The sequence below is a fragment of the Centruroides sculpturatus genome, unplaced genomic scaffold (genome assembly GCF_000671375.1).
Source record: "Centruroides sculpturatus isolate CEXI.00-Female unplaced genomic scaffold, Cexi_2.0 scaffold214, whole genome shotgun sequence".
Lineage (NCBI taxonomy): Eukaryota > Metazoa > Arthropoda > Arachnida > Scorpiones > Buthidae > Centruroides > Centruroides sculpturatus.
The window spans coordinates 616685-643702 of NW_019384569.1; the positions used below are offsets into that span (position 1 = coordinate 616685).

General features: G+C 30.0%; 1 protein-coding gene and 1 long non-coding RNA gene across 3 annotated transcripts; one reads left to right on the top strand and one right to left on the bottom strand.

Moving 5' to 3' along the window:
- The first annotated feature begins 4530 nt into the window (after window positions 1–4530).
- LOC111624129 (rRNA-processing protein UTP23 homolog) lies at window positions 4531–19099 on the top strand. The gene is made up of 3 exons (XM_023366925.1): window positions 4531–4795; window positions 10294–10460; window positions 18741–19099. The coding sequence occupies exons 1-3, from the start codon at window positions 4579–4581 to the stop codon at window positions 19089–19091; spliced, it is 735 nt and encodes a 244-aa protein (XP_023222693.1). The 5' UTR covers window positions 4531–4578; the 3' UTR covers window positions 19092–19099.
- Window positions 19100–19111: 12 nt separating this feature from the next.
- Window positions 19112–25420, bottom strand: LOC111624131. 2 transcript variants are annotated; one of them, XR_002756522.1, is made up of 5 exons: window positions 25116–25420; window positions 22274–22528; window positions 21975–22108; window positions 19413–19452; window positions 19112–19339 (listed from the first exon to the last, which is right to left on the bottom strand). It is a non-coding gene; the product is annotated as an uncharacterized LOC111624131 (long non-coding RNA). The 2 variants fall into 2 exon arrangements; XR_002756521.1 differs by lacking the exon at window positions 22274–22528 and having other exon boundaries at window positions 25116–25406.
- Window positions 25421–27018: the final 1598 nt, after the last annotated feature.

A 27018-nucleotide genomic window follows, 5' to 3' on the forward strand; every position in this document is an offset into this window, starting at 1 on the left:
TTTCATAACTAGTTGTAGAAAAGTAATAACGAATAATAATAAATAAATAAAAATAATTTTGAATTATTTAAATGTATTTATTGATTTTCTGATATATTTAAATTAACTTTTATTTTTACTTTTTTCAAGTTTAATTTTTAATTAATAATTTTTAAAGCAATTTTATTTTATTTATTTTAAAGAAATTATGAATTTTATCGTGTTTTATCGATGTAATTATTTTATTTCATACGAATATATTTTAAAAATGAACTTGCATTCTTGTACAAGTTACGTTATTTCTTCTATAATACAGCATATAGGAAAATATTACTTTAATTCAAAATATACACGCACTTGTATGTAAATATATAGACTCGAGGGTAGAGCATTATTAATAAAAAGCAGTTTTAATGTTTATATATATATATTTTTAGTAAAAATAACACTAATTCACGCGGATAGGTACTATTACTGGCCCTTAATTTTCTTCAAGACCCAGAGAAAATTCTCAAAATCCCCTCTTCTCGATGGTCCTGTTTATATGTGTTTCTGTATATGCGTGTCTATTTTAATTTATAATTGGCACATATCTTTTAAAAGACCAGAAATATCAAGGAAAATATTTCCAGGAACCTTATATGATATGCAAAAAAATTGTTATCGTTGTAATATCATTATTTTTCCGTAGAAGTCCATTCGTGCAGTTATATTAAATGCTTAAAAAACTGTCGTTCTATTGTCATTAAAGAAAAATAAAGATCGTGGGTGCGTTTACGTGACAAGAAATTAAGCAAGCAAGCCAATGACATAGTCTGTTTCCTATGTAACAGACCATGTCATTGGTTTGTTTTACTTAACTGCTTGTCACTTAGACTCTCACTCTATGATTTCCAGAAATATTAAAAGAAATAAAAGTAATATAATCAATTTTTCACACAAAAGTAGAAGTAATCTACAGTATAAAGATGCCTGTTTATAAAAAAAAAATAGTACAATTTTAATGCAATTTCTGCAGTAATGAAAATAGCCAATATATTTATTTTTATGCAAAGTGAATTATGCAAAAAAACATTATAACAATGCTTTTTAATATCACTTAAACGATTATATAATAAATATTATACATATATTTCCAAAACTTAATAAAATAGTTTTACTGGAATATGTGGATTTCTTAATGATATAATAATTGAATCGAAGGTTTTTACCATTGCAATGAACGAAATGATTATTGATTACAGAGAAAACTATGTTATGGTCCAGTATCAGATTTTATCCATAGATACAATAATGCTGTTTTATGAAACATAAAATTAGGGAATTAAACAGGGTTTTAAATCTTAGTAACAACGAAATTTAATGTAAGATTATGATTCGTGGATATTTCCTATTATCAATTCGACAGTATCGAACGTATCTGATATAGTTTACTTTTTACTATTTATGTCTTTATTGGCTTTCTCCCAAAATTTACGTTCGATCGAAACTTTAGCGCAGAAACTTTCATGTACACTGTTCTGAAAATTGCTTCATTGTAATCGAAGAACTGTATCAAATGCCTCCTCATCTATTTGAAATAATCATACAAAAGACATAAAACTATATTAAAATACATTCCATAATGAAATAGCGTTTAACATTGATGCAATTTAAAGCTATTCTACTAAAAAAATACTTTCATTGGAATGGTATTTCAGAAAATTTTAATATGCAATAATATAATTTTGCTAGATAAATACATTTTTTTGAAGTTAATGTTTGTTGGAACATACTGACACGTCAATTAAAAGATTGATTTATTATTAGTCATGCTAATGCAAGAATAACAAGTAACTAGATTGACAACCAGAAGACATCTGAGGCGGTCATCTTACTACTCTAGGAACATGGGAACGAATCCGGGCAAGTGACACCAAGAATTTTTATGAATAGTTTGTCTAGGACCTAGACAAACTCCGACTTAATCTATACTCTAAGTTACACTGGGTCCATCCGATCTCCCCATTTTGGGCCTGACCAAACCCATGATGGGCATGGAAAAAAGATCCTCTTGGTGCCCATAAGACAAAATAGTCAAAAAATAAAGAAAAAAGATATCAAAATCTTAATAAATGTTATCGATTTGCAATAAATTTTCTTCGTGCAGCATAATAACGTATTGCAAAATTAATAACAGGCTATCAATCGTTTTTATTATAAACTTATGTATCTTACGAGATATGCATTGTGCCATTAGTATTTGTATTTCAATTTGCACCTTGGTGTAATGGCTACGACAGAAATTTAAGAGGCGAAAACACATAAAACTTCAGACTTTATAGTAGAAAAATGTGTGCAATAATTACCTATTTCCTTCTCATTTTCTGTCTATTTGAAGATTTTTAAAAGAATTCTTATTGCCATGCTGGCGTTAATTTACGAATTTGAAATTCACAAAATGTTTTAATTATATCATTAAAAAATCATTTATATATACCAGAATATAGCTGAAAGATATTTCTATAAATTCAAACAGATATAAATTTATATTTATTTCATATACGAGAAAAGAAATATGTTTTTTTAATACTTTTCTCAAAGCATTAAACTAAATAACATAAATCACAAAACATAAGATTCAGTGAAGTCATATTCCCATAATTTTTCAGTCTTATAAATATTGTATTTTTTTATATCATTTATATTTATCAATTGTTCCACGAATCTTCTAAAATTATACAGAAATTTATATAATTAATTTAAAAAGCAATTATATCAAATTTAGAATGTTTAATATTCGTGTAGTTAAGCATCGTTAAACTTTTGTAAATATAAAAAGTAAGCGGCCCACTAATGACCGAGTGGAATGCGTTGGTAGTGGGTTCGCGCCTAATCAACGAACTGGTCACGTGGAGTTTACCTGGTTTTCTTCACGTGTCTAACACCTAAACAGGGACCAACTTCCTACAAGAAGTCCTCCCGGAAGACACGCCCGGGTGTTGAGTTGCCTTATCTCAACAGTCAAAAACCACGTGAATTATTTTATATTTTATTATAATATATTGTATTTAAAACTTGATCGATTTTACTTTTAAAATATGCATTATAATAAGATATAGAATTATTAATTTTTTTAATAGACACCAAATGCTTGTTAATTTAAATGAGTGGGATTGGGATGATATTGTGCAGAAGTAAACTAAAAGTGTGTTTTTATAGGGTTATGTAATTTATGGAAGTTTCCTTTAAAGTGAATATGTTACAATGTATAAGACATTATTTAAAACGTTGTAACCGTAAATTATACAATAAACAACCAATAAAAATTAATTTTACTTTCCCGGTTGTTATACATAACAGAAAGAAAGTATGGCAATTGATCGAAAAAAATGACCCTTTTCAAAGTTTTTTTTTAAAATAATTTTGGACTCGGGATCTTGAAATGTCGAGAGATGAAAAAAATTCGGGTTTATTCCTGTGTGTGGAGGGCATGATTTTGTTACCCACTCCTATGTTTTTATGATATTTTGCAGGGAGATATGTGTATTAGGGGATTGATGCTATTAAACTTTGGTGGTTAAAGATTGAGGAATGAGGAGATAGAAGAAGATTTCGTGTCATATCTCGAAGTGGGGTTGGACTTAATGAAACTTTTGCCGGGAAAGTTAGGCAACTTGTTGCTGAATTTTTTTAATAAGTGATTTTGTTCTTAGAGAAACCAAAAGTAATAGAAGGTATCACTGCACGATAGCTGGAAAATTTTATTTTGTAGCTGAAAATGTATGCAAGTTCGAATTTGGCGTACAAAATGTGATTTCGAGGTATGAAAGTATTATGCACGAAAATGGAACGTCCGAAAATCGAGGATAGTCAGTACTTGAGCATGAAGCCCATGGCCGGATGGCCGAGGCTGTTAACATTCAGCCTATCGCTTTGGGGACTCGGATTCGAGTCCTGAAGAGTTACTACAGGAATTTTTTAAGGTGTTCTGTTCCCCACCACTCTGCCTTCCCCATTAAAGGTCTGACCTCACCTACGATAAATCTAGAAAAAGGTTATTAACACTTAAATAAGGGCATAATAAAAGAACTTCTCTACAGATCGCCCATGTGTTTCATTACTGAATACGAATAAAACCAAACTTTAATGTTCTTAATTCATAAAAAAAAATAAGAATTGAAATATCAATTTAAATTTATTTTAATGAAATTTTTATAATTACAGTATGTTAAAATGCAATAACATTTTTTAAATAAGTGCCAAAAAAATAAAGTATAACTGTAAAATATTTTATTGTTTTATATATAGAACGGTAGAGGGCGACATCGTATTAATTGAGGGAAAAAAACGAAAAAAGTACAAACTCGAGAATTTAGTTGAAGCACTCGCCATCTAGTGGAGATTTTGTAATTACTACAAAAATATATTTTTATTTATTTATAATTTTAGAAAAATGCGTAGTTTATAAATTGAAATTATTTAGTATATTAATAAAATAAATAAATTTATTAATATTTTAAATATCATTTTGTTTTTAAAATAAATAAATAAACTCGATTCAAGATGGCTGCTTCTATGGTTTGACTGTTTGTATACACGTGGTTTTAAAATTGAAAAATGAAAATCAGAAGATACAAGCGAGTTCAGCGGTATATGGGATTTTATACGAACAATTTTGGTTTTCGATCTCCTTATCAAGTGTTAATCGATGGTACATTTTGTCAAGCGGCTTTAAAATATAAAGTAAATCTAAAAGAACAGATGCCAAAGTATTTGAATAGTGATGTAAAATTGTTAACTACTGTGTGTGTTGTTAATGAAACAGAAAAGTTAGGTAAGTTAACGATCAACATATACAGATCTTCACATAAATGTCATCAAATGTTTTTAATAATTTGAAATTAAGTAAGAAATATACTATTTTGCTTATACAAGTTAATTTATGGACAGATACAAAAATTATAAGCAATCATACTATAGGCCTACTCCATGCACTCCATGAAATGAAAAAAGGGTAAAAGTCCATCCTTTATACACGGGGCATCTCTTTCTAGTTTTGCTTCAAACAAGAAAATATTTGTATTCAGTTCAAATTATTTTCTTTAATCAGTTCAAATAGTATAATAAAAACTGACAGCAGTGAAGCTGAATTAATTAAGATAATTACTGATGTGGTATCTTTTTCAAAGTTAATTTAAATGTCCTCCTGTATAACAATATGTTGCTGAGCCTGTCGTACAAAGGACTGCCTTATCCATTTAAAAATTCCTGGTGTATTCCAAATTTACTGATTTATAATTTTTACTCTGGGAAAAATCTGCAATATTGTTAATTAGAAGAGAATATACTAAAGCTCTTAGATGTTCCATAAGTAGAAGCAGAAGGAATTGAGATTCAGAGACTGTGCAGGTCAAGATATAGGTTCTGCAAAGCCATTCCATCTTCCAAGATACAGTAATTCTTGGAAGATTCCTCTTTTATAGTTGAAGAAATAATGCACAGACAATCCACAGAACACAGCCATATTAACATGATCAGCATCATATAATACATATAGTTGTGTATTGCCTATCTTAATTACTGCTAACACATAAAAGTGAGTATATCTTTGAACAGTGGCGTGCCGTCCATGGAAGCTGTGAAAGCACCGCTTCCCTTGTATTTTCTAAAATATAAATACATATTGTGCTATTATTTTCATATTTTATTATAACTGCATTATGTATTTTATTACAAATTTCTATATGTGAAAAACAATGATAAGATTGCTATTGTATATTCAATATAAATTCGTATATGCGTATTCCCAATGGAAGCACTATTGTCGAATATGGGACAGCTTTCATGGTGAAAATATTTAAATGGTGTAAAGCAGCCAGATTACAGGCATTTGCACATGCACTTTACAGAGCACCAACCTCACATGGTTTAGCTGGTAGATGCTACACAACAAAATATCGTATAACACTTCCAATAATTCTATCCGGGACTGACACAGCTTCACTATTATCAAATGTCACTGCACACCACTGCCTTTGAAACAATACATTTTAGCTGATATATTTAAATAAACATGTTTCATTTCAGTAAGTGTAATATGACTATGTATAGCCAGCTCACCATTTTTGTAATACTTTGTTTATTTGGTGAATGTATAGACAAATTTGTAAGTACAGTGTATTATTGAAGAGAAGTATATACTTGATTTTACACAGTTTTAGTGAGAATTCAATAAGAATAAAAGCATATGTTTGTTTTTAATATATTCTCATTAATTATTTAACTTCTGGAACTTTGTTTTCTATATAATTTTTTCTTTTGTAAACCTGATGTAGTGTATTAAGAAGCACTTGACTTTACAGCATTTTTTTTTTGTAACAACTCCATTACATTGGCCGAGATGCATTTTGATCATAGCTTTTCTTCAGTTGGCATGGAATATAAATTATAAAATGACACCAAGTACAATTATAATTTTGCTTCATTTTTGTTTTTCTCCCCCCTTATGTCAAGTTGACATATCCAATAAAATATTGATTAAAATGTGTATTAGATCTGAAAAAAATCTTCATGGTAGAAAGTGAAAAAGATCTTGATGGAAGTACAAAACCAACATTCATTTATGCAAATTAAATTTATTAAAAGTTTAGAACATGCATTGCTCAAAATATCTTAATTCTATCTCTATTATTGCTTTCTTTCCAGTTCTCCAATTCCATGCATGTAGCAATATTCCAACCTTCTGACATTAACCTTGTATTTGGTTGTTACAGTGTATGTATTGTATATCTGTCATGTTTTTATAAGTATTACATTTGCATGTTTACATTATTAAATTTTGTTAAATCTTTTTACAATAACTTTTTCCAGTTTAATCCAATTTTTTCCTTGTTTAACTCCAATAAATCCTGTATGTAGAAAATGGACTAATGTTTTTGATCCTTATCTCTCTACAAATCTGCACACCACACTGGGATAACGATAAAATAAGACACTCTACAACCAATAACTGGTGTGAAGTACAGCTAAGCAATAAAAAAACAAATGTTTTCATAACAGTTTCTGGGTTATTCTTCAGGTTTTCTTAATTCTAAATAAGCTGGATCTTCTAAATTCATTCGAGAATATAAAATTTGAATAAAAAATCTAACAGTAAGATGAAAAGTTTGAATAATGGAATTTATATGCATGTTTCCTATGTCATCTTTGAATACTTTACTTGACAGTGATATTTAGTGTTCAATCTTATTTAAAGATGACAGGGAATTCATGCACATAAATTCCATTATTTGAACTTTTCATTTTACTGTTAAATTTTATATTCTCGAATGAATTTGGAAGATCCAGCTTATTTAGAACTAAGAAAACCTGAGGAAGAACCCAGAAGGGGTTATGAAAACATTTGTTTTTTATTGTTTAGCCAAACTTTGCACTGGTTATTGGTTGTAGAGAGCAGGGCCTAATTTGGCACAAGTCAGGCAAGGCACTTGCCCGGGACCCGTAATAGGTTCTAAATGTGCCATTGTTTTATTAGTATTGTGAATTACTATATTATTAGTGCCATATTCAAGGGTTAATAATTAAGAATGACATTACCTACTGCTCTGACATCTAACATTATCACCGAGAGTTAGATAATGTTTCTATGTGCAAATTAGATCTGTTCGGTGAAGTTCAGAATAAAGCAGTGTTTGTTGAGAAAAATATAATGTTTATTGCTGCATAATTTTATTGAAGCCTCAAAAATACAATGTAAGTAAGATATTCAAATGTAAAAATAAAAATACTTTAATTTTAAATATTACAATTTTATTTATATTTGTAGTAAATAGAAAATTTCTAAAGGGACCCGTAAATATTATTTTGCCTAGGGCCCACAAAGGCTTAAATTAGGCCCTGGTAGAGAGTCTTATTTTACCCTCTCTTTCTATGAGTTCCAAATGCATGTTCTTTTTATGGAATATCTAACAAAATTTCAAATTAAAAAACTATCCCAATGCACATTCTTTTTGTAGAATATTGAAAAAATTTTTTAAAAACTTTGATTAAGACTTGATTTCATTGTGGTTACTTTTAAACTATTGATCACATGTTCATTTATGTTGTTTAATCAAAAATTTTAAGAAAGTTTTCAATACTCTACAAAAATATTGCACATTGGGATAAATTTTAAGTTTGAAATTTCATTAGATATTTTATAAAAAGAACATGCATTTGGAACTTGTAATTAAGTTTGTTTTGGATTTATACTTTTATAAGAAAATCTGGATTCGAAGAAATAGAAGGATCGAAAATGTTAGTCTGTTTTCTACAAACAAGACTAATTGGAGTTAAAGAAGAGTTCTCAGATGTGTAATATACAGAAACTCCAATCTACAAAGAGTTTATGATATTTTCTACAATTGTATCTGATTTACACTATAAAATATGTGTTCCATTTACATTTATATTATAATTATTTCCAACACAGAACTCAGAATTCTGAACTTGAGGATTGTTTCAAATAATTTTGGTGCTTGAGGCAAGCCAAAGAACAATGCCAATGTACTTACATATGTATGAACATTATAGTGCTTTTCTAGTATCCCTGGCACCAGAAGCTGTTTTTTCTCTGCCTCATCTATTGGTATGGCACTGCTGAATTAATCTATTAGATCTATACTTTAAAACTGCAATATATTTTTTTAATCTTACAACAAATTTCCATTTTGTTTTTCTGATATATGTACGCTTGTTATTACAAGTGCGTGGAATTAAATGTACTGTACATTAGTCTTTTATATAATTTTCCTTTACTTTACCCTTCTTTATTTTATTTATGTTACATATATTTTGTAATTTTTTTATAATGAGAAACATTATAAAATATTGACTTCAATTTCTCAAAAATTTTCTGTACATAATAATATTTTATAAATTTCATTATCTTTATAGATAAGTGTTTTGATCTATTTTCTAATACTTTTTTGCATATTTAAATTATTGGTTTTCATTTTAATTTTGCTACAATTCATATTAAATGTGTTATTTTTAATACAAAATGGAAATTTGAACTGGAATCTAATGTATTTTGAATATTTTCATTACATTCAATAGAATATTCATACAGAAATAATTACATTCTACATGAAAAAGTTCTATGACCTATGAAACAAATCTTCCTTATGAAGAACAAACTTTACACCAGAACAAACATTTTTGGCTAATTTAGTTAATAAGCCATCATCAAGTTTCAATAAAATAAAAAAACAAATTTTAAGATTCTGTAACTTTGATTATAAGCCACATGTATTGAATTCAAAAATTATAAGTATTAAAGTCAACAGACTGTTTAAGTGATGAGAATGTATCCAAATAAAAAGACTTTTCTTTAAAATTTTAACATGCAAAATTCTTTCAAATTTATTTGAAATTAAAAATTTCAAGAATTATAAGTCAAAATACATGTTGAATACCAGGAATATATTAAAAAGCTTGGTACTTTTCGGTTAATAGGATGACAACTGATATGTACATCATTGAGTAAGATTCAAGCTCTGAATGAGGGGTTTCACACCACCGCAGAATTGTTGACCCTTTGCCAGATATTCATCTCCAAAGGTCAGTTTTTAACTAGTATCAGTCTACCACCTTTCTACATGCTTTACATATAGACCTGCACCTTTGTGCTTGCTATTGCTCGCACCTCAACACTTGGGTGGGGGCTCACCCCCAACACCTCCCTAAAACTATATAACATGAAGTAGGATACTTGACAGCTTCAAGTATCCTACTTCATGTTATATAGTTGGCACAGTTGCATGGGCTAAATTGTTAAATGCAATAGGCTACTGTGTCCTGTTAAATGAAAAGAACCAAATACTTTGTTGGTATTGATTTTAGGGACTATTTATCTGTTTTTAATAATATATCAGTATTTAAGAATATCCTGAACACAACAAGGCATTTGCATCCACCTGTCCACAAGTTGAACCAATGAAGTAATCCAAACATTTACTTTATATTCAACATGCTCTGATATGAAAAATTTATCAAAAATCCTGTGGTTGAAGGAACATGTTATCTATTTTCATTTCTTTAGGTTTAGAATTTTTTAAACTCTGAGACATTATTAAAGACAGCCAAATAATCACTAAGAAAAGATTGATGGCACCAAAGTTTTAGTGTGTAACATGTATTTTGATTTGTCTTATAATTCTTGAATTTCTGTTTAAAAAAACAAAATTAAATGTTAATTTTTCACTCTCATATATAATTTACATTAGTTTTAATAATGTTCTGATTTGAATGACTTATATTTGATTTTACTTCATGTTTACAATTGTTTTATAGGTCCAGCTATTTATGGTGCTATGTTAGTGGTAAAACAATTTCAAGTAATAAAATGTGGACATGAGAAAAATCCAATATCTGCCTCAGACTGTTTATTCAGTGCAGTTAAAGAAAATAATCCTGATCATTACTTAATAGCTACACAAGATCCAGAGCTTAGTGAAAAGGTAAATAAATTTAGGTTAATTATTTAAGAAATCTGTGTTATAATCATAATATCTTCAGTTATTTTCTTAAAATCTTGCACATAAATGGAAATATGTATTAATATCAAACACAAATACAAAACCTAATAACTAACTGCGCTATAATATTATCATGACAAAGAATAATTGATTACATTTAAAAGAGATAGTTTCTCAACTTATTAAGTAAAAAAATCATCTCTGCATATGAAAATTGTTTTGGCCTGTCACTGGTGTGTTGAACTGACGGAAAAGGAAAATGAAAGCAGTTTTTTGTCTTTTTGTGATGTTTTTTAATTTTTAAAACGATTCTACTGTATTTACATTAATTTCAATATGACCAATCATCTATATTTCATTTATAATTTAAAAGAATAACAATAGTTGCATTTATTGCTTTCTTTTTAATTTAGCATATGGATTAACCGTTAAATGTATGTAGAACTAAATCTCAAAATATCCTTAAAATATGCAAATGTATCTAAAATTTGTTAGAATAACTTTCGTTTTTGCAAAATAACCTTCATTCTTCTGTTACAGTTTCAAATTATTACAAATTTCACAATTATTCTTCATATTTTAAATCTTTAGCTAAAAATATTTGCTTACATAAGTTTATTAACTTTTAATTTTCTATTGTTTTTTGGAAAAAATTTAAAAATTCACTTATACTTACAAGAAGATATCAAACATAACAGTATTGGGAAATTTATATTATAGAACCTAATATCAAAATTTAACTTATCTACATTTTCTACTGAATTCACAGAAAATTTTTTATCATATTATTTTAAAAGAGACAATAACGACATTTTATTTTTCATTGTTTGTTTGGCTAAATGTTTCATTGATTTCATTTAAATAAATTTTGCTTATCAATTCCTTACATATGTAATTACAGACTATGAAATATGTATCCATATACTCAAGAACTATTGTTATACATAGCTTTTGTATGTATGGTATATATTATACATGTATAAAAAATAGTGATGTAACGAATATTTGGTATTCGGCCTGTTTTTCACTATTTGGCCTATTTTTTGCTATTTGGCCGAATACTAAATATTTAATCACTATTCGCCGAATACCGAATACCTAAAAACAGGAGTAAGAAATAACAAAAACACAGTAAATTAATCATTTTGGTATTTAGATTTAATGTTATCGGGTTAGTGTTGTTTGTTTATATTTATTTATAACTTATAACATGCACAAAATAAAAAAGAACATAATATTAGTCACTTGTATTCACAATTTATAATTACAAAGTTCAGCACACATACACACCTATTCGTTTGAGAATCGTCGCACATCTGAGGGTCTGACACTGCCTATCCTTCTTTTTAAGCGCTCGTCTTTGCTCTTCCCTTTCTCTTTCCTCTATGGCTCTAGTCCACGTATGCTTATGCATACATCATAATACACCCTCACGATACTTTTGATTCGTCACTTTTCCATCGTAGATTCCCCATTTTACAATTATGTGACTCATAGCCTGGTGATAACAGAGAAAAGAGACAGATAGGACGTTGGTATAAGTCACAGTTATGATTTCACAGATTCGAAACAGCTTGGTAGTCCAAACGACTCCAGGCTTTCGCCCATGCGTGCTAAGTGACTTTCATTACAAGCATTTAGTTTTCCAAAGTCTATGACAACAAAATTGTTTGGCATTCACAGCCGCAAATTTCACACCAATAAGCTGCTTCGACTTGTTCGATTATGTTATCAACTCAATTTCATATTTATTTTCATGTTTTCACTTCGCAGTCCTTCTCTGTTCTTTTTCCATTATTTACGCGTGTAGGTCATTTCATTGTTATCCACATTTGATATCATCACTTATCACATACTGCCATGATGCTCTTGTCTGAACTGTCAAGAATTAATGCGATTGGCGAAGCATAGTGACAGTGGGCCAATAGAGAGCAGGGTCCTTGCCATAATGTGGTTTGCACGCCAATTTTCGTATGTGCGTTAATCAAGCCAAATAGTTTGGCCGAATATTTGGTATTCAGCCTGAGGCCGAATATACTATTCATTGCAACACTAATAAAAAACCTTATAGCATACTCATGTAACCAAATAGAAAACCCATAGTTTAAGAAGCCTTGATGTACAGGGTGTTTATAATTAAAGTTCCACTTTGAAATGGCCATAAAATGAAAACTACTGGACAGAATGTTATCAAACTTGATAATAGTGTACAGGACATCGTGGGATTTTATTTCCCGTGGAAAAAAAGTTCAAAACTCCCCACCAACAGGAAATGGTGCTGTCTGCAATATTGTTAAACGAAATAAGACATGAAGACATCATTGAAAATGTTTTTAATCAGTTTTAAAATGAAACTGTTTGTGGGGTTACGCAAAATCACAATGGCTTACAGCAGGAAGAAAGTGATATGCCAAGAGCTACTGTCGAGAACACAGTAATGCGATGTAACTTGCTTATCAAAAATGGTGGACGCCACATTGGACATGCTCTGCAACATGTTTTAAAACCGATTAAAAACATTTTCAACGACATCTTCATGTCTTATTTTGTTTAACAATATTGCAGACATCGCCATTTCCTGTTGGTGGTGAGTTTTTGAACTATTTTTTTTTATGGGAAATAAAATCCCATGATGTCCTGTACACTATTACCAAGTTTGATAACATTCTGTCCAGTAGTTTTCATTTTATGGCCATTTCAAAGTGGAACTTTAATTATAAACACCCTGTATATCATACACAGAAAAGAGTATGGTATAATTGGGACTTCTAAAACTATGGGTTGTCACCCCATATGTCAGGGGTGAGCAACCTTTTTCTAAGTGCTACATTTAAAAATTTGAACTGACATGCTGCACACAAGAGAAAAAGAAAAAAATGCAATGCAAGGTAAATCGCAATTATTTCATATATGTTTATAAATTAACATAAGTATGCATAATTTGACTTCTGTCACTAATGTGAATGTAATATAGCTGAAATATTTAATTAAATATTAGTCACTGCTAGTTTTAAATTAGTTTTGATGAGTGTTAGCCAATTTCTTGTTTTACTTTTTACAAAATTTTTATTAAGTTGTAGAATGATAGAATTTTTGCTACATCCTTCCTTAATTAAGTTGGAAAATTGATATATTTATTAATATTTTGTCCAATGTGGCACACAAAATATTAAAGTGGGCCGCAGGTTTCCACCTCTGCCACATGAGATCATGACATGATCATATCATATGTAACAGAATTTTGGGGTTAAGAAAACTTTGGCAACTGTTCGTGAAGGATGTTATCTCAATTCAAAATGTTCTGTCAGATTCTCCAGTATTGGTTAGCAAATGTTCACAGTGAAAGCATTCGTATATCTTTTCTTTCCATAATCTGCTACTACTATTCAAATAAATCTACTTCCCCAATGATCTTGATTATTTGATCTCATTCTATTGTCATTTTTTTTTTTTTTTTCAAACTTTGCTCTGCACATGACATCATATGAGGTAACAGCAGCAAAGTTTTGTGCTCTTATAGAAATGTGATAGTTCAATTACCAAAAAATAAGTATAAAATTTGTAATCCTTGAGTTGTATATTTTGACTAGGGATTTGTTTTACTGAACTTTTTGAATTCTCAATTATCTCAAGATTTCAAAAAAGTGATTATTTATAAAATACTTGAATTAATAGAGAGGTTGCGGCCGACGTTTTCATCACGAAAACGTGTACGTCGGACGTTCAGTGCCGCTTTCCCGTAAGCCTAGAAGTTTGACAATGACGTTTGGAACATTAGAGGAAGTTTGCTCGACGTATCAAATGCCACTGTCAAACTTCTAGGCTTACAGGAAGGCAGCGCTGAACATCTGACGTACACGTTTTCGCGATTAAAACATCGGCCGCAACCTCTCTAATTAGAAAAAAAAATGATGCAGAAGAAACCATACAAAGTAGGACTAGAAGATATAAGATTGTCTCATATTTACCTTTACTTTAATTTTTTATATATTTAAAAAGTTATTATATTTGTTCTTACATGTATTAAAATTTTTATTAAAGTAACTTTTATATTTTATATAAAAAAAACACAAGACAATTAATTTCTAGTTTCCTATTTAAAAAAACTTTAAATAAGTCAACAGAAATTTTAATAGAAACCTACTTATTTTTCCTAAAAATTTCTCAAGATTGCTAACAAGTAAGAATTTTTCTCTGGTATTAGGAATCAAAAATTTCTTTTAAATCTCAAGATTAAATTCTTGAGTTCAAAACACTAATTGTGACAGAATATTTGATTTTAAAAATTGCAGTGATTTCCTTCTTTTACAGAAACACAAGTGTTTAACTGTAGCAAATAAAAACAAAAGTCTTTTTATAAGTAATAGATATGTATATATCAATGGTGCGGTTTTCTTTATATTCCTTTTAAAAATCAATTTTTCAAAAAAATATTTCCTCAAAAATTGATAAAACTTCTTGGGTTAATTCTACAGACATAACCACCGTTTTTTTGCCTGGACCGCATTTAATCAGATACAAAAGCTTATCTTCCTAGTCTTTTTATCAAGTAAGCATATCATTTTGAATGAAGACAAAGCAATTTGGTCAGAGTTCTGCTTTGACTAATTAATGAAATTAGTCAAAGCAGACCTGTGAAGGCAGACCTGAAAGAGTACTACTGGTTCAGCTCCAGATTGGCCATCCTTCAGGTTTATTGAATCCTTTAAAGACGGAAAAATCAGGTTGAAAAGACAGTCTCGACTGCCACAATGGAATGTCATACTGATCTATTACTTGTAGGCTCTATTGGGCATATGTTTGTTCTTATACAAGATTTATATACAGTAGACCTCCTATAACACAGTAGATACGTTCTATGTTTTATGAAATTCATGTTGTATGAGTCCTTAAATACACGAGCCAATCACAGCCAAGTACGTATGCAGTTTACGGACTACAGCTGTTTGAAAGGTTTTCTTCCATAAAATTAATCGATTCTAGACTAATTTATTTGACTCAACATTTCCAAAACACATATAATTTTTTGGGAATAATCCATATAAATTATGCTATAAACGAAAACTTGTAGGATTACTTACCGAGTCTGCACCATTCAATGACACCATTGATTAAGCTTGTTTTCGTTGTGGAGCAGAGCATTGAATGGCGGACACGTGTTTCTGATAAATTATTTTTTTGCGAAAAATTTGCTGAACTTTGGCGATATCATTAATATAAATCTAATTTTTATGGCCGTTAAATAATAAATGGTTTTTAGTAGGTCCACTGCTCGTTTAAATACGAGTCTCTTTTAGCGTGTTTATATGAATACAATTGCAATTTTTTCACCATTATATATAAATCTATATTATATGAACCCGTTTTATAGGGAGGTCTACTGTATTACTAGGTAGCCTAACAGTTCAATTAATGTTAACTCGCTTAAAAGTAAAATTTTAAAAAATTTAAAAAATGCAGACAAATTTATAAAACAAAAATTAATGAAATTACTAAAAAAATTAAAATAAATTAAAATTTTATCATCTTTTGTGTGAAACAAACTAAATCTGTAATATCTGTATTATGTATGTATTATTCAAAAATCAAAGAATAGTTGCTATGGGAGCAAATAAATAGCAGTCTCTTCAACTCCAAGTCTGAATGAAAAGTGAAGTGTTTGTATTTCCTATCCCTATACAAAGACGTTACTTTCCCTATTTTGACTCTTTCCATGAATTCATGCCAAGTCCATACAGGAAGTTAACTGGTGTTCCTTTCAAGGAACAAATTGTAGATACAACAGGTGACTTGGTGTGACTTAATTACAAGCTGCTTCTTCATAAAGTTTTGGTAGAGATGGAACATGTTGTTTTTAACATATATACAGATGAATATACAAATATAAAAATGTTCGTAAGGATTTATTCTGATCATTATTAAAATGACACAAAAATATGCAGTTTGTAGAGCTGTTTAAAACTTTCAATATATTGTATTAATTTCTATATCTACTAGGATCATAGATATAAACCTGATATGGTATATCAGGGACTCACTTTATAATGTACTAGTATAAATAATTGGTAACTCACTTTATAANTAGATATGTATATATCAATGGTGCGGTTTTCTTTATATTCCTTTTAAAAATCAATTTTTCAAAAAAATATTTCCTCAAAAATTGATAAAACTTCTTGGGTTAATTCTACAGACATAACCACCGTTTTTTTGCCTGGACCGCATTTAATCAGATACAAAAGCTTATCTTCCTAGTCTTTTTATCAAGTAAGCATATCATTTTGAATGAAGACAAAGCAATTTGGTCAGAGTTCTGCTTTGACTAATTAATGAAATTAGTCAAAGCAGACCTGTGAAGGCAGACCTGAAAGAGTACTACTGGTTCAGCTCCAGATTGGCCATCCTTCAGGTTCATTGAATCCTTTAAAGACGGAAAAATCAGGTTGAAAAGACAGTCTCGACTGCCACAATGGAATGTCATACTGATCTATTACTTGTAGGCTCTATTGGGCATATGTTTGTTCTTATACAAGATTTATATACAGTAGACCTCCTATAACACAGTAGATACGTTCTATGTTTTATGAAATTCATGTTGTATGAGTCCTTAAATACACGAGCCAATCACAGCCAAGTACGTATGCAGTTTACGGACTACAGCTGTTTGAAAGGTTTTCTTCCATAAAATTAATCGATTCTAGACTAATTTATTTGACTCAACATTTCCAAAACACATATAATTTTTTGGGAATAATCCATATAAATTATGCTATAAACGAAAACTTGTAGGATTACTTACCGAGTCTGCACCATTCAATGACACCATTGATTAAGCTTGTTTTCGTTGTGGAGCAGAGCATCGAATGGCGGACACGTGTTTCTGATAAATTATTTTTTTGCGAAAAATTTGCTGAACTTTGGCGATATCATTAATATAAATCTAATTTTTATGGCCGTTAAATAATAAATGGTTTTTAGTAGGTCCACTGCTCGTTTAAATACGAGTCTCTTTTAGCGTGTTTATATGAATACAATTGCAATTTTTTCACCATTATATATAAATCTATATTATATGAACCCGTTTTATAGGGAGGTCTACTGTATTACTAGGTAGCCTAACAGTTCAATTAATGTTAACTCACTTAAAAGTAAAATTTTAAAAAATTTTAAAAATGCAGACAAATTTATAAAACAAAAATTAATGAAATTACTAAAAAAATTAAAATAAATTAAAATTTTATCATCTTTTGTGTGAAACAAACTAAATCTGTAATATCTGTATTATGTATATATTATTCAAAAATCAAAGAATAGTTGCTATGGGAGCAAATGAATAGCAGTCTCTTCAACTCCAAGTCTGAATGAAAAGTGAAGTGTTTGTATTTCCTATCCCTATACAAAGACGTTACTTTCCCTATTTTGACTCTTTCCATGAATTCATGCCAAGTCCATACAGGAAGTTAACTGGTGTTCCTTTCAAGGAACAAATTGTAGATACAACAGGTGACTTGGTGTGACTTAATTACAAGCTGCTTCTTCATAAAGTTTTGGTAGAGATGGAACATGTTGTTTTTAACATATATACAGATGAATATACAAATATAAAAATGTTCGTAAGGATTTATTCTGATCATTATTAAAATGACACAAAAATATGCAGTTTGTAGAGCTGTTTAAAACTTTCAATATATTGTATTAATTTCTATATCTACTAGGATCATAGATATAAACCTGATATGGTATATCAGGGACTCACTTTATAATGTACTAGTATAAATAATTGGTAACTCACTTTATAATGTACTAGTATAAATAATTGGTAACTTAATTATAATTTTTTAATTTAAAACTGCTTGTACTTGTAAATACAGTTTTCTTCTTTCTTAGAGCATATTTATTAAAAAATACCCAAAGAATTTAACTTTAATAATTAAAGTTAGTTTTAATAAATGATTTTAGTGTTCTGGTATAATTTTATTGAAATCCTTTATTTTTTTTTTGTTCATCCTTACGTTGTTTTAAAATTCTGAAGGATATTTATTAATTCTTTTATTTAAAAGACAAATTTTATTATCCTAACTACCACAGAAAATTAAAAATAAATATTACTGTCTTTAAGCTTAAACTAAAGAAAATTTATTTTTATAAATTATTTCAAATATTTTTTTAAAAAATAGGTTAATTTAAATATTTATCTATTTTTATATATATACTTTAAAAATTGTTTAAAGTTTTATTACAAATTATTAATTTTTCTTTTAGGTTAGAATTATTCCTGGTTGTCCACTTTTATATCTTAAATTCAATGCAATTAATTTGGAGAAGCCATCAGAGATAAGTGAAGAGGCTGCAGATACTTCAAAAGAATGTAAATTGAATCCTTCTGGTCATCATTTGGCTGTTTTGGAGAAATTAAAACAAGATCTTGCATTAACTGATCAGACAAAACGTAAACGCAAGCGTAAGAAGGGACCAAATCCGTTAGCATGTAAGAAGAAAAAGAAGAAAATAATTCAAGATTCAGATCAAAATTTGACAAAAAGAAAAAGAAAGCGCCATAAACGTTTGAAAATTGCTAAACATGTTAAAGTACAATTATTAAATGCAAAATAAAATTCAGATAAAAAAAAATATTCAGATTTTTAAAATATATTTTTACATATTCATATTCAAAATGCATTTATAAAAATTCATAACACTATTTCTTTTTTCCCCATACTTTCTCAAATTCTTCAGGGTTTGATTTTTGAGTCTTATAATTATTATTTTCTATTTTAGTTTCTGTTTTATCTTTTTCAGAAATCAAGCTTTCTCTAGATGAATTTCTAGTTGTTGACTTAGATGGATAATATCTCTCTTTTCTAGAAAATAATAAGTAAATTAATTATTTTTCTTTTAAATTTCTTTGTAAATAAAAAAAATAACACAAAATACCTGGTAATATGGACATCAGCTTGTACTGGGATTGAGTGATCTAAAATTGAAAAAATGCATATATGAGATGGTAAATTTGAGACAATACAATAACAATACACCACAACAAAACATAATGAATATAATTAAAATTACATATTTTTACAACTTTTTTTATTTGAATGTATCAATTTTCATTATTTATGAAAATTGACATTTTTTCAACTTTATTATATAATCCACTTTGTAGTGATCATATAAATCATAAGCATTGAAATAGTAATATCCACAGGGACAAGTTGAATTCTTAACAAATTCTTAACACCTGATCACTCGCTGAGAGTGATCAGGTGTTAAGTCATTATTTTCTACTGAGCACTTTGGGTTGTTTATTCTTAACAAATTTGAATAGAGCTAGGTCAATATACAGTAGAAACTCCCATCAGCCAATTTTGATATATGTAGTATGATCCAAAAGTTCGGGGACTTGGTATAAAATTCCTTACCTTAAAAAGTTTATATTGTCGATGCACAACCACCTTCAAAGTAATCACCTTGGACAATGATACACTTTTTCCAGCGCTCGTATAACTTCTGGAAGCACTGCTAGTAGCCATTTTTGAAACCTCCCGTAAGGCCTCCTGCGATGCTGCTCTCACCTCATCTGATGACACAAAACGGCATCCCTGCAAATGCTTTTTCATTGATGGAAACAAAAATCACACGGGGCTAAGTCCAGTGAATAGGCGGGGTGTGGAAGCACATTAATTTGAGTTTTGGTGAGAAACTGTGTGACCATTTGGGACCAATGTGCAGGTGCATTGTCATGTAGAAGGTACCAGTCTCCACTTTGCCAGATGAAGCCATTTACGATGAATGGATTCCTTCAAACAACATAAAATGTCTAGATTATGCTCCTTGTTTATTGTTCTGCCTTTGGGAATAAATTCTGAATGAACAATTCCTTGAGAATCAAAACATATCTCCATCATGACTTTTCCTTTGCTCCGATCCTGCCAAAATTTCTTTGATTGCAGTGAGGAGGGTGATTTCCATGTTGAAGAAGCATGTTTTGATTGGATATCAAATAAATAACACCACATTTCATCACCTGTTATGATGTGGTTCAAAACAGCTGGATCCTTATCGGCTTTGTTGATTAAATCACCCGATATTCTCATTTATTCTTCCTTTTGTTCAGAAGTCAAAAGCCGAGGGACAATGTGTTGAGACACTCAGTGCATGTTAAGATCTGTTAAAATATGCTGTCAACTAGTCTTTGATAAGTGAGTAGCCTCAGTGATTTTTTCAAGGGTTTGGCGACAATCTTTGCTAACACATTGAGAGACCAACTCAATATTTTCCTTGTTCTGTGAAGTCAAAGGTCAGCCAGAGCATTCATCATCTGCAATGGATTCTTGGCCCTCTTTAAAACGCCGATGCCATTCATAACCTTCGATTTTGCCATGGTAGAATCATCGTACACCTTTCTTAGCAATTTTAAAGTCTCTGTAGGTGTTTTACCTAAATGCTGACAAAATTTAATGTTACAGCACTGTTGAAACTCCATTTTTATTATGTCGCAGAACAAAGGTAACTATATCTGGAAGAAAACAGCAGTGCTTGCAGTTTAATCACGTAACATGGGTGAAACCAACCTGAACATGTAGGGATGGTTTGGTAGAATCCATTTCATATGCAGTAACTTTAAATACATGCTTTTGTTGTCATAGATTACTGCAGTCCCCAAACTTTTGGATCATATCACATATATCATGTATATGTAAATTTATAGATAATGAATTTAATTTCCAAAGTGGCTTTACAACTGAAATTCAAGAGCTCAGTGAATCTTTTTAAAACATTTTTTAAGTTAAACAAATACTGAATTTGATTCATTATAACTATTTTTTAAGTGGACAGTTATTTATTTCAGTTGGTAGTACACCTGAATACAGTAGTTGCCATTTGCTCTTATCACATATCATTCATACAACTGACATTTCATTGAATGATTAAATTAAAATACATATATAATTGTTTATTAATAAAGTTATATGTTCTGTTTTGAAATAGTAATAATAAATAAAATATCAGTGTCTTGTTTCTTCTGTCAATTATACAAATTTATAACAAAAGATGCCAATGAGTTGTGAGGGCACCTGAAAAAAATTTTCCTTGTTATGGGCTCCACTTTACTGAGAAGTTTGGGAAATGCTTGAAAAATGAATCTTAGACACTTTAATAATACAGAATAAAAAAATTAACTATTATGGATACTTTCTTAAAGGAAAAAATATATTCTCTTGAGTTTCAGTTATTTCATATACAAAGGATGGCTATTAAGCAGAAATGTATTGTGCTGTATTATTCTTAGAGAAAAAATTTCTATAATTAATTATGCAGTGGATGAAGGCAAAAACATCAAAAAATTTTTTGAGTTTGTGCTGTCAAATAAATGTTAAAAATGGGAGTTTTATTATCCATGGTTTTTAATTATTTTTGGAACACATCTTCACCATTATCTTGGATAATGAAACTTCTAACTGATATATAAATGAAAATGATTGTTTATTTGTTTACCATACATCCCTAGGCCTTTTGATCAATTGCTATGAAACTTGACAGTTATGTTAACATACTTCTAATGTAGATAAGCTTGTCCATACCACCAAATTAAATTCTGTCTACATTCAATTTTCTGGCTTTACATATATCTATTGGCAAAGAAATTTTTAAAAATAATCTAAATATAATTCACACAAAAAAGGATATAGTTAAAAAAAATTCAAATATTATATTCACTTAATTACTGCAACAATGATATAGTATGAAGTAGACATGCAATATCATTATTACAACTGGTAGCACATAACACTCACCTGCATGGAGTCAGAAGTATTACACTATAAGTATTTAATTTTCCACCTCTAACAACTCTGATTTTTTTATTTCCAAATGGTACTTTCTTAATTCTAATAAGTGCCCACCAGTGGCTAAGTGGATAAATCCGCTGAACAACCAGTACTTTGGTTGTGGGTTTGCGCATCCCCAATGGACTGGCCACGTGGAGTTTTCTGGGTTTTCTTTACATTAGTAACGGGCCAGTTTCCCATATAAGTTCTCCCAGAAGGCATCTGCAAAATATGCCTCGGTGCCATAACCAAATAAACCAAACTTATTCTAACAATTTTTCTTAAACTCACTATTTACAAGAACATATTTCCCTAACAGTTTATAGGTATTCTGATAATATTCTTAAAATGGGTTTTATCGCAAACATTTCAAAAATTTACAATTAATAACGCCATGTAATAATTACAACAACAGGTTATAAACTTGGGCAAAGCCAGGTGTAACAAGCTAGTAATATATATTTGAGCCTGAATTTGATGTTAATTCTTTAAGTCAAAAATTATATAATATGATTATTATAAACATTATTGTCTCTTATATTTGAGTTTTATTTTATGCTGTGAAATTTTTAATACAAGGCATTAGAGTTATTTGAGTAATAAAAGAAATTGGCTAACTATGATGAGGTTGATTTATTATATAGTGTATAAGCTAGAAAGCAGATTTGTATGTGAAACAAAGTTGACAGAAATAAAAGAAACAGTATTTAGATAAAAAAAAGTTGATGAGATATTGTAATTTATCTTAAAATTATTCCAATCACTAGATAGTCAGTGTCATCATCAACTTACATCATCTAGTTCAGTGGTTTTTAATAAGGGATCCACAAATCCCCAAGAGATCTAGAAAATTTTCAGGGGTCTGTGAGCTTGGAAGGATAAAAATCAACTTTTTGGAATTATACGAAGATATAAAATTATTGCATTTTTTATTTTCATTCGAAATTTAACTTTATTTTGTTAGTTATTTTAAATTCATATCTTTAGTCTGTGTTCGTTTTTCAGCAAGTGTTTCAGTGAAATGTCATTTAAAATTTTTCTGTTTTTTTTCTTTTTTATAAGTAATTACTTTTTGCCATTCAAGTAATTTGATATGCATTTTTATACTTATTTTTATTTTAAAGTAACAAAACTGACTGCTTTATATCAAAAGTATGCTGTAGTACCATAAGCATATGCCTCCTTTGGATATGCTCCTGTATAGTGGGTGTTATTAAAAAGGCATAAACAAATGTGGATTTCTAACTATGCTACTACTGTATTGAGATAATTTATTAAATTGTAAATTAAAATTTATGCTAAAAGTAATTTCTTATAACCTGTGATTATTTTCAAATTTTTATCTGTTTCTAACTCTTTTTAAACCTTATTATTTATTCAAAATTGTAATCTAAATGTTTTTAAGACTACATCACAAAAATTCTATTTAAAATATATATATATATATATATATTTAACTCAAAAGCTGTTATTCAATAAACAAACTAGAATATAAACATGCTAAAATATGAAGACATTAATACCTGATGTTTATGTCGCCCCATTAGGCGACATAACACAATACTTCATGTCACACAAGAAACAGAGCACATTGTTTGGTTTGTAATTAAAGTAAAAGGTGAGTGTGCATTTGAAAAACAACCGATAGCTTTATTGGAAGGAAACAAAAGAAGGTAGAAGTTACTTTTAGATCATTATGTAAAAAACATGCTAAAACTCTTTAATGTTTTAGGATGTTGTATCTTTGCTGGAGTCAAGTCTGAACAGATTCAATGAACATTTATATGAAACAATGAATTAAAACAAAATGCAAAAGTATTACATATTGACAAATTTAAAACAGATTAAATCTATTTTAAAAAGTTAAATATCTAATATACATTTAACTAGATCAAAATTCTTAAATAATCTTTTCAATAATTATATTATAACTGGAAGTCAGCTAACAAACAATGGTACCTTTTTCATACTAGTAATCAATTTAATGTAAAAACAAAGAAAAGAAATAAATTAGACATTTCATTCTTGTCATTTATAAATCTTTATATTATATATACATTTAACTAAATAAAGTTTAATTCGTTATTTTAAATTTTCAAATATTTGTCATAATACAAAAGTAAAATTTTGAAAAATTTGAACAATTTAGACTCATTTAAATGAGAAAGGAAACATTTGCATTGTTTTAAAAAACAAGAAACTTTTTATAGAATTTATCAATTTCATTTAGGATCATAAATTAGTTAACAATAACAAGCAGATGTTGATTTATATCAGATGCAATAAAGTTAAATTCTTTTAAATTAAAACATTTCTCTCTTTAATAATCATAGTGAATTAACTATGATTATAATTTCTCTCTTTGATCAATATTAAATATAAATGTTATTTTTACAAGATGCTGTTATTAAATATATATAATAGTTACATGTAACTTTTATATTATTAAATATCAAGTGTTAATTTCAGTATTTTATAATTAACCAAATTATTAACTTAGAAAGGTTACAATTTTAATGTTAATTTAGCTTCCTATTAAATATTTGTAATTATTCTGACTAGTTGTTTTTTTATTAATTTGTTTTTTTTTTATTCTACTAGACACAAGAGGTCCAAAGAAAGGAAAATAATTAATTATATCAGTAATTATTTGACCAAGAGATGTTATGATTAAAAAAGTAAACATTCAGAAATGATTAATTGTTCAAAGAAAAGAAACTGACAATTTACATATGGTTATAAAAAACAAATTGTTACTACTTAGTAACATAATTTTATGTTAATTAGTTGTGTACTTGCCAATAATTACCTGTAGCATCCATTTTCCTCACTGATAGAAACTACACAACCAGACTAGTTATATGTTACGTGATATTGCGACACGTGATGCAATAAGTTTAATCGTTTGTAAAGGAATGCAATGGAAGACCGGATGTTGAGTTCATCCTACAGTTCTGGGGTAGGATGGAAGAAAATCACAAGGATCAGAGATGAAATTAGGGAGGCAAAAATTTTTTGTTACAATGGACATACCCGATGTTTATATCGCCCCAGTAGGCGAAACATACAACACTTCACGTCACACAAGAAACAGAGCACGTTGTTTGGTTCGTAATTAGAAGTAAAAGGTGCGTGTGCATTTGAAAAACACAACCGATAGCTTTATTGGAAGGAAACAAAAGAGGGTAGAAGTTACTTTTAGATCATTTTGTAAACATTTATATATTTAAAAGAGAACAAGGTCAATCAGTTCACACACTATGCATTGATCAAATTCTGCAAATGAGGTACAGTATGGAATTATACTTTATGATCTCTAGACGTGCAGAAAACTATAAAATTTTGAATATATTTCGACTGGATTGAATTAGTAAGGATTTTCAGCGATTTTCGATCTGCCACGCGACAGTTATTAAAAAGGTCCTCTTATTGCTTGTAGGGCAGAACAAGAAAGACAGTTTCACTTTCACGTGATCTATTAGTTGCCTCTTGTGTTGTACGAAAATTTGTATCTTAAATTAATGACGGTTGGATGGTCGAGCTTAAAATGGTAGCCTCCCGCTCTGGGGAACTTGGGGTCAAATTCAGATGGTTCGAAAATCCTAAGAATTTTTCGGGGGTTGTCCGTCTGGATATGTTATGCTCCGTCCCATCCTTTGCCACCCGGTTGACCCTATTGTGGACCTAGTCGAACCTACACTAAGAGGCCTTTTTATATATCCATCCGATGGAGAGTAGCCTATATAAAAATACAGGAATGTGTGGTGTAAATATTCGTCCTCGCGTTTTTTATATACATATCCGTCGATGAGTATATAGAAAAGATCCTCTTACTGCCCACAGGGCGGAAAAAATCAAAAGTGAAAAAAAATATATTCTATATAGGGATGAAACATGTAATAATGTCGTAGATCAAACTACATTATAAGAAACATACTGAAGGACAGGATTCCTGCCACCTTGACAAGCAATCGCACGAGAAGCGGAGTGGAAATCTAGAAAAGCTGCTCATTTGTCTGTGTAATTACAGGAAGGATGGTATACTCTTCAAAAATGAAATCGCAACACCACGAAGGAAGCGCTTAGCAACATGCAAATTATAGGACCAGTTGCTACGCGTGTGTAGCACGACGTGAGTACCATCCAGCGATGTGTGACACGATGGACGCAGAAACGCCTGCGAACACGCCGAAGAAGGAATGGCATTTCACACCGGCGCATGACAAAGCATAGACTGGCAGATTCATCGAATGGTCCGTAGAGACCCATTCGCCATGGCACGTGACATCCGAAACCTCGTGTCGCCGTCAACGGATGCATCTGTGTCTACCCAAACAGGTTGCATGAAGTCGGCAACCAGCAACCGGGATGCCATTAACCGCTCGACACAGGGCTGCACGCCTGGCGTAGTGTTGTCATTATCGCAACTGGACCACTGAATGGCATCGGGTAATATTTATGGATGAATCCCATCAGTGCCGGCCCGAGGCAAGTTTTAGGATGGAGCGAGATCCTATTATGGCGCCCCTTTGGTCAGTAGCGTAGCGAACATAACTGGCACTCGGGGCACGACACTTTATTGGCGCCCCCCTCCAGAAACACATATAGTTTGTCTTGGAGACATTTGAGCGCCCCTCTGCGAGTGGCGCCCGGTTGGATCCCCTCGGGGGATCCAACCGGGATCCCCTTAGGCAGTGGCGTAGCGAGGGGAC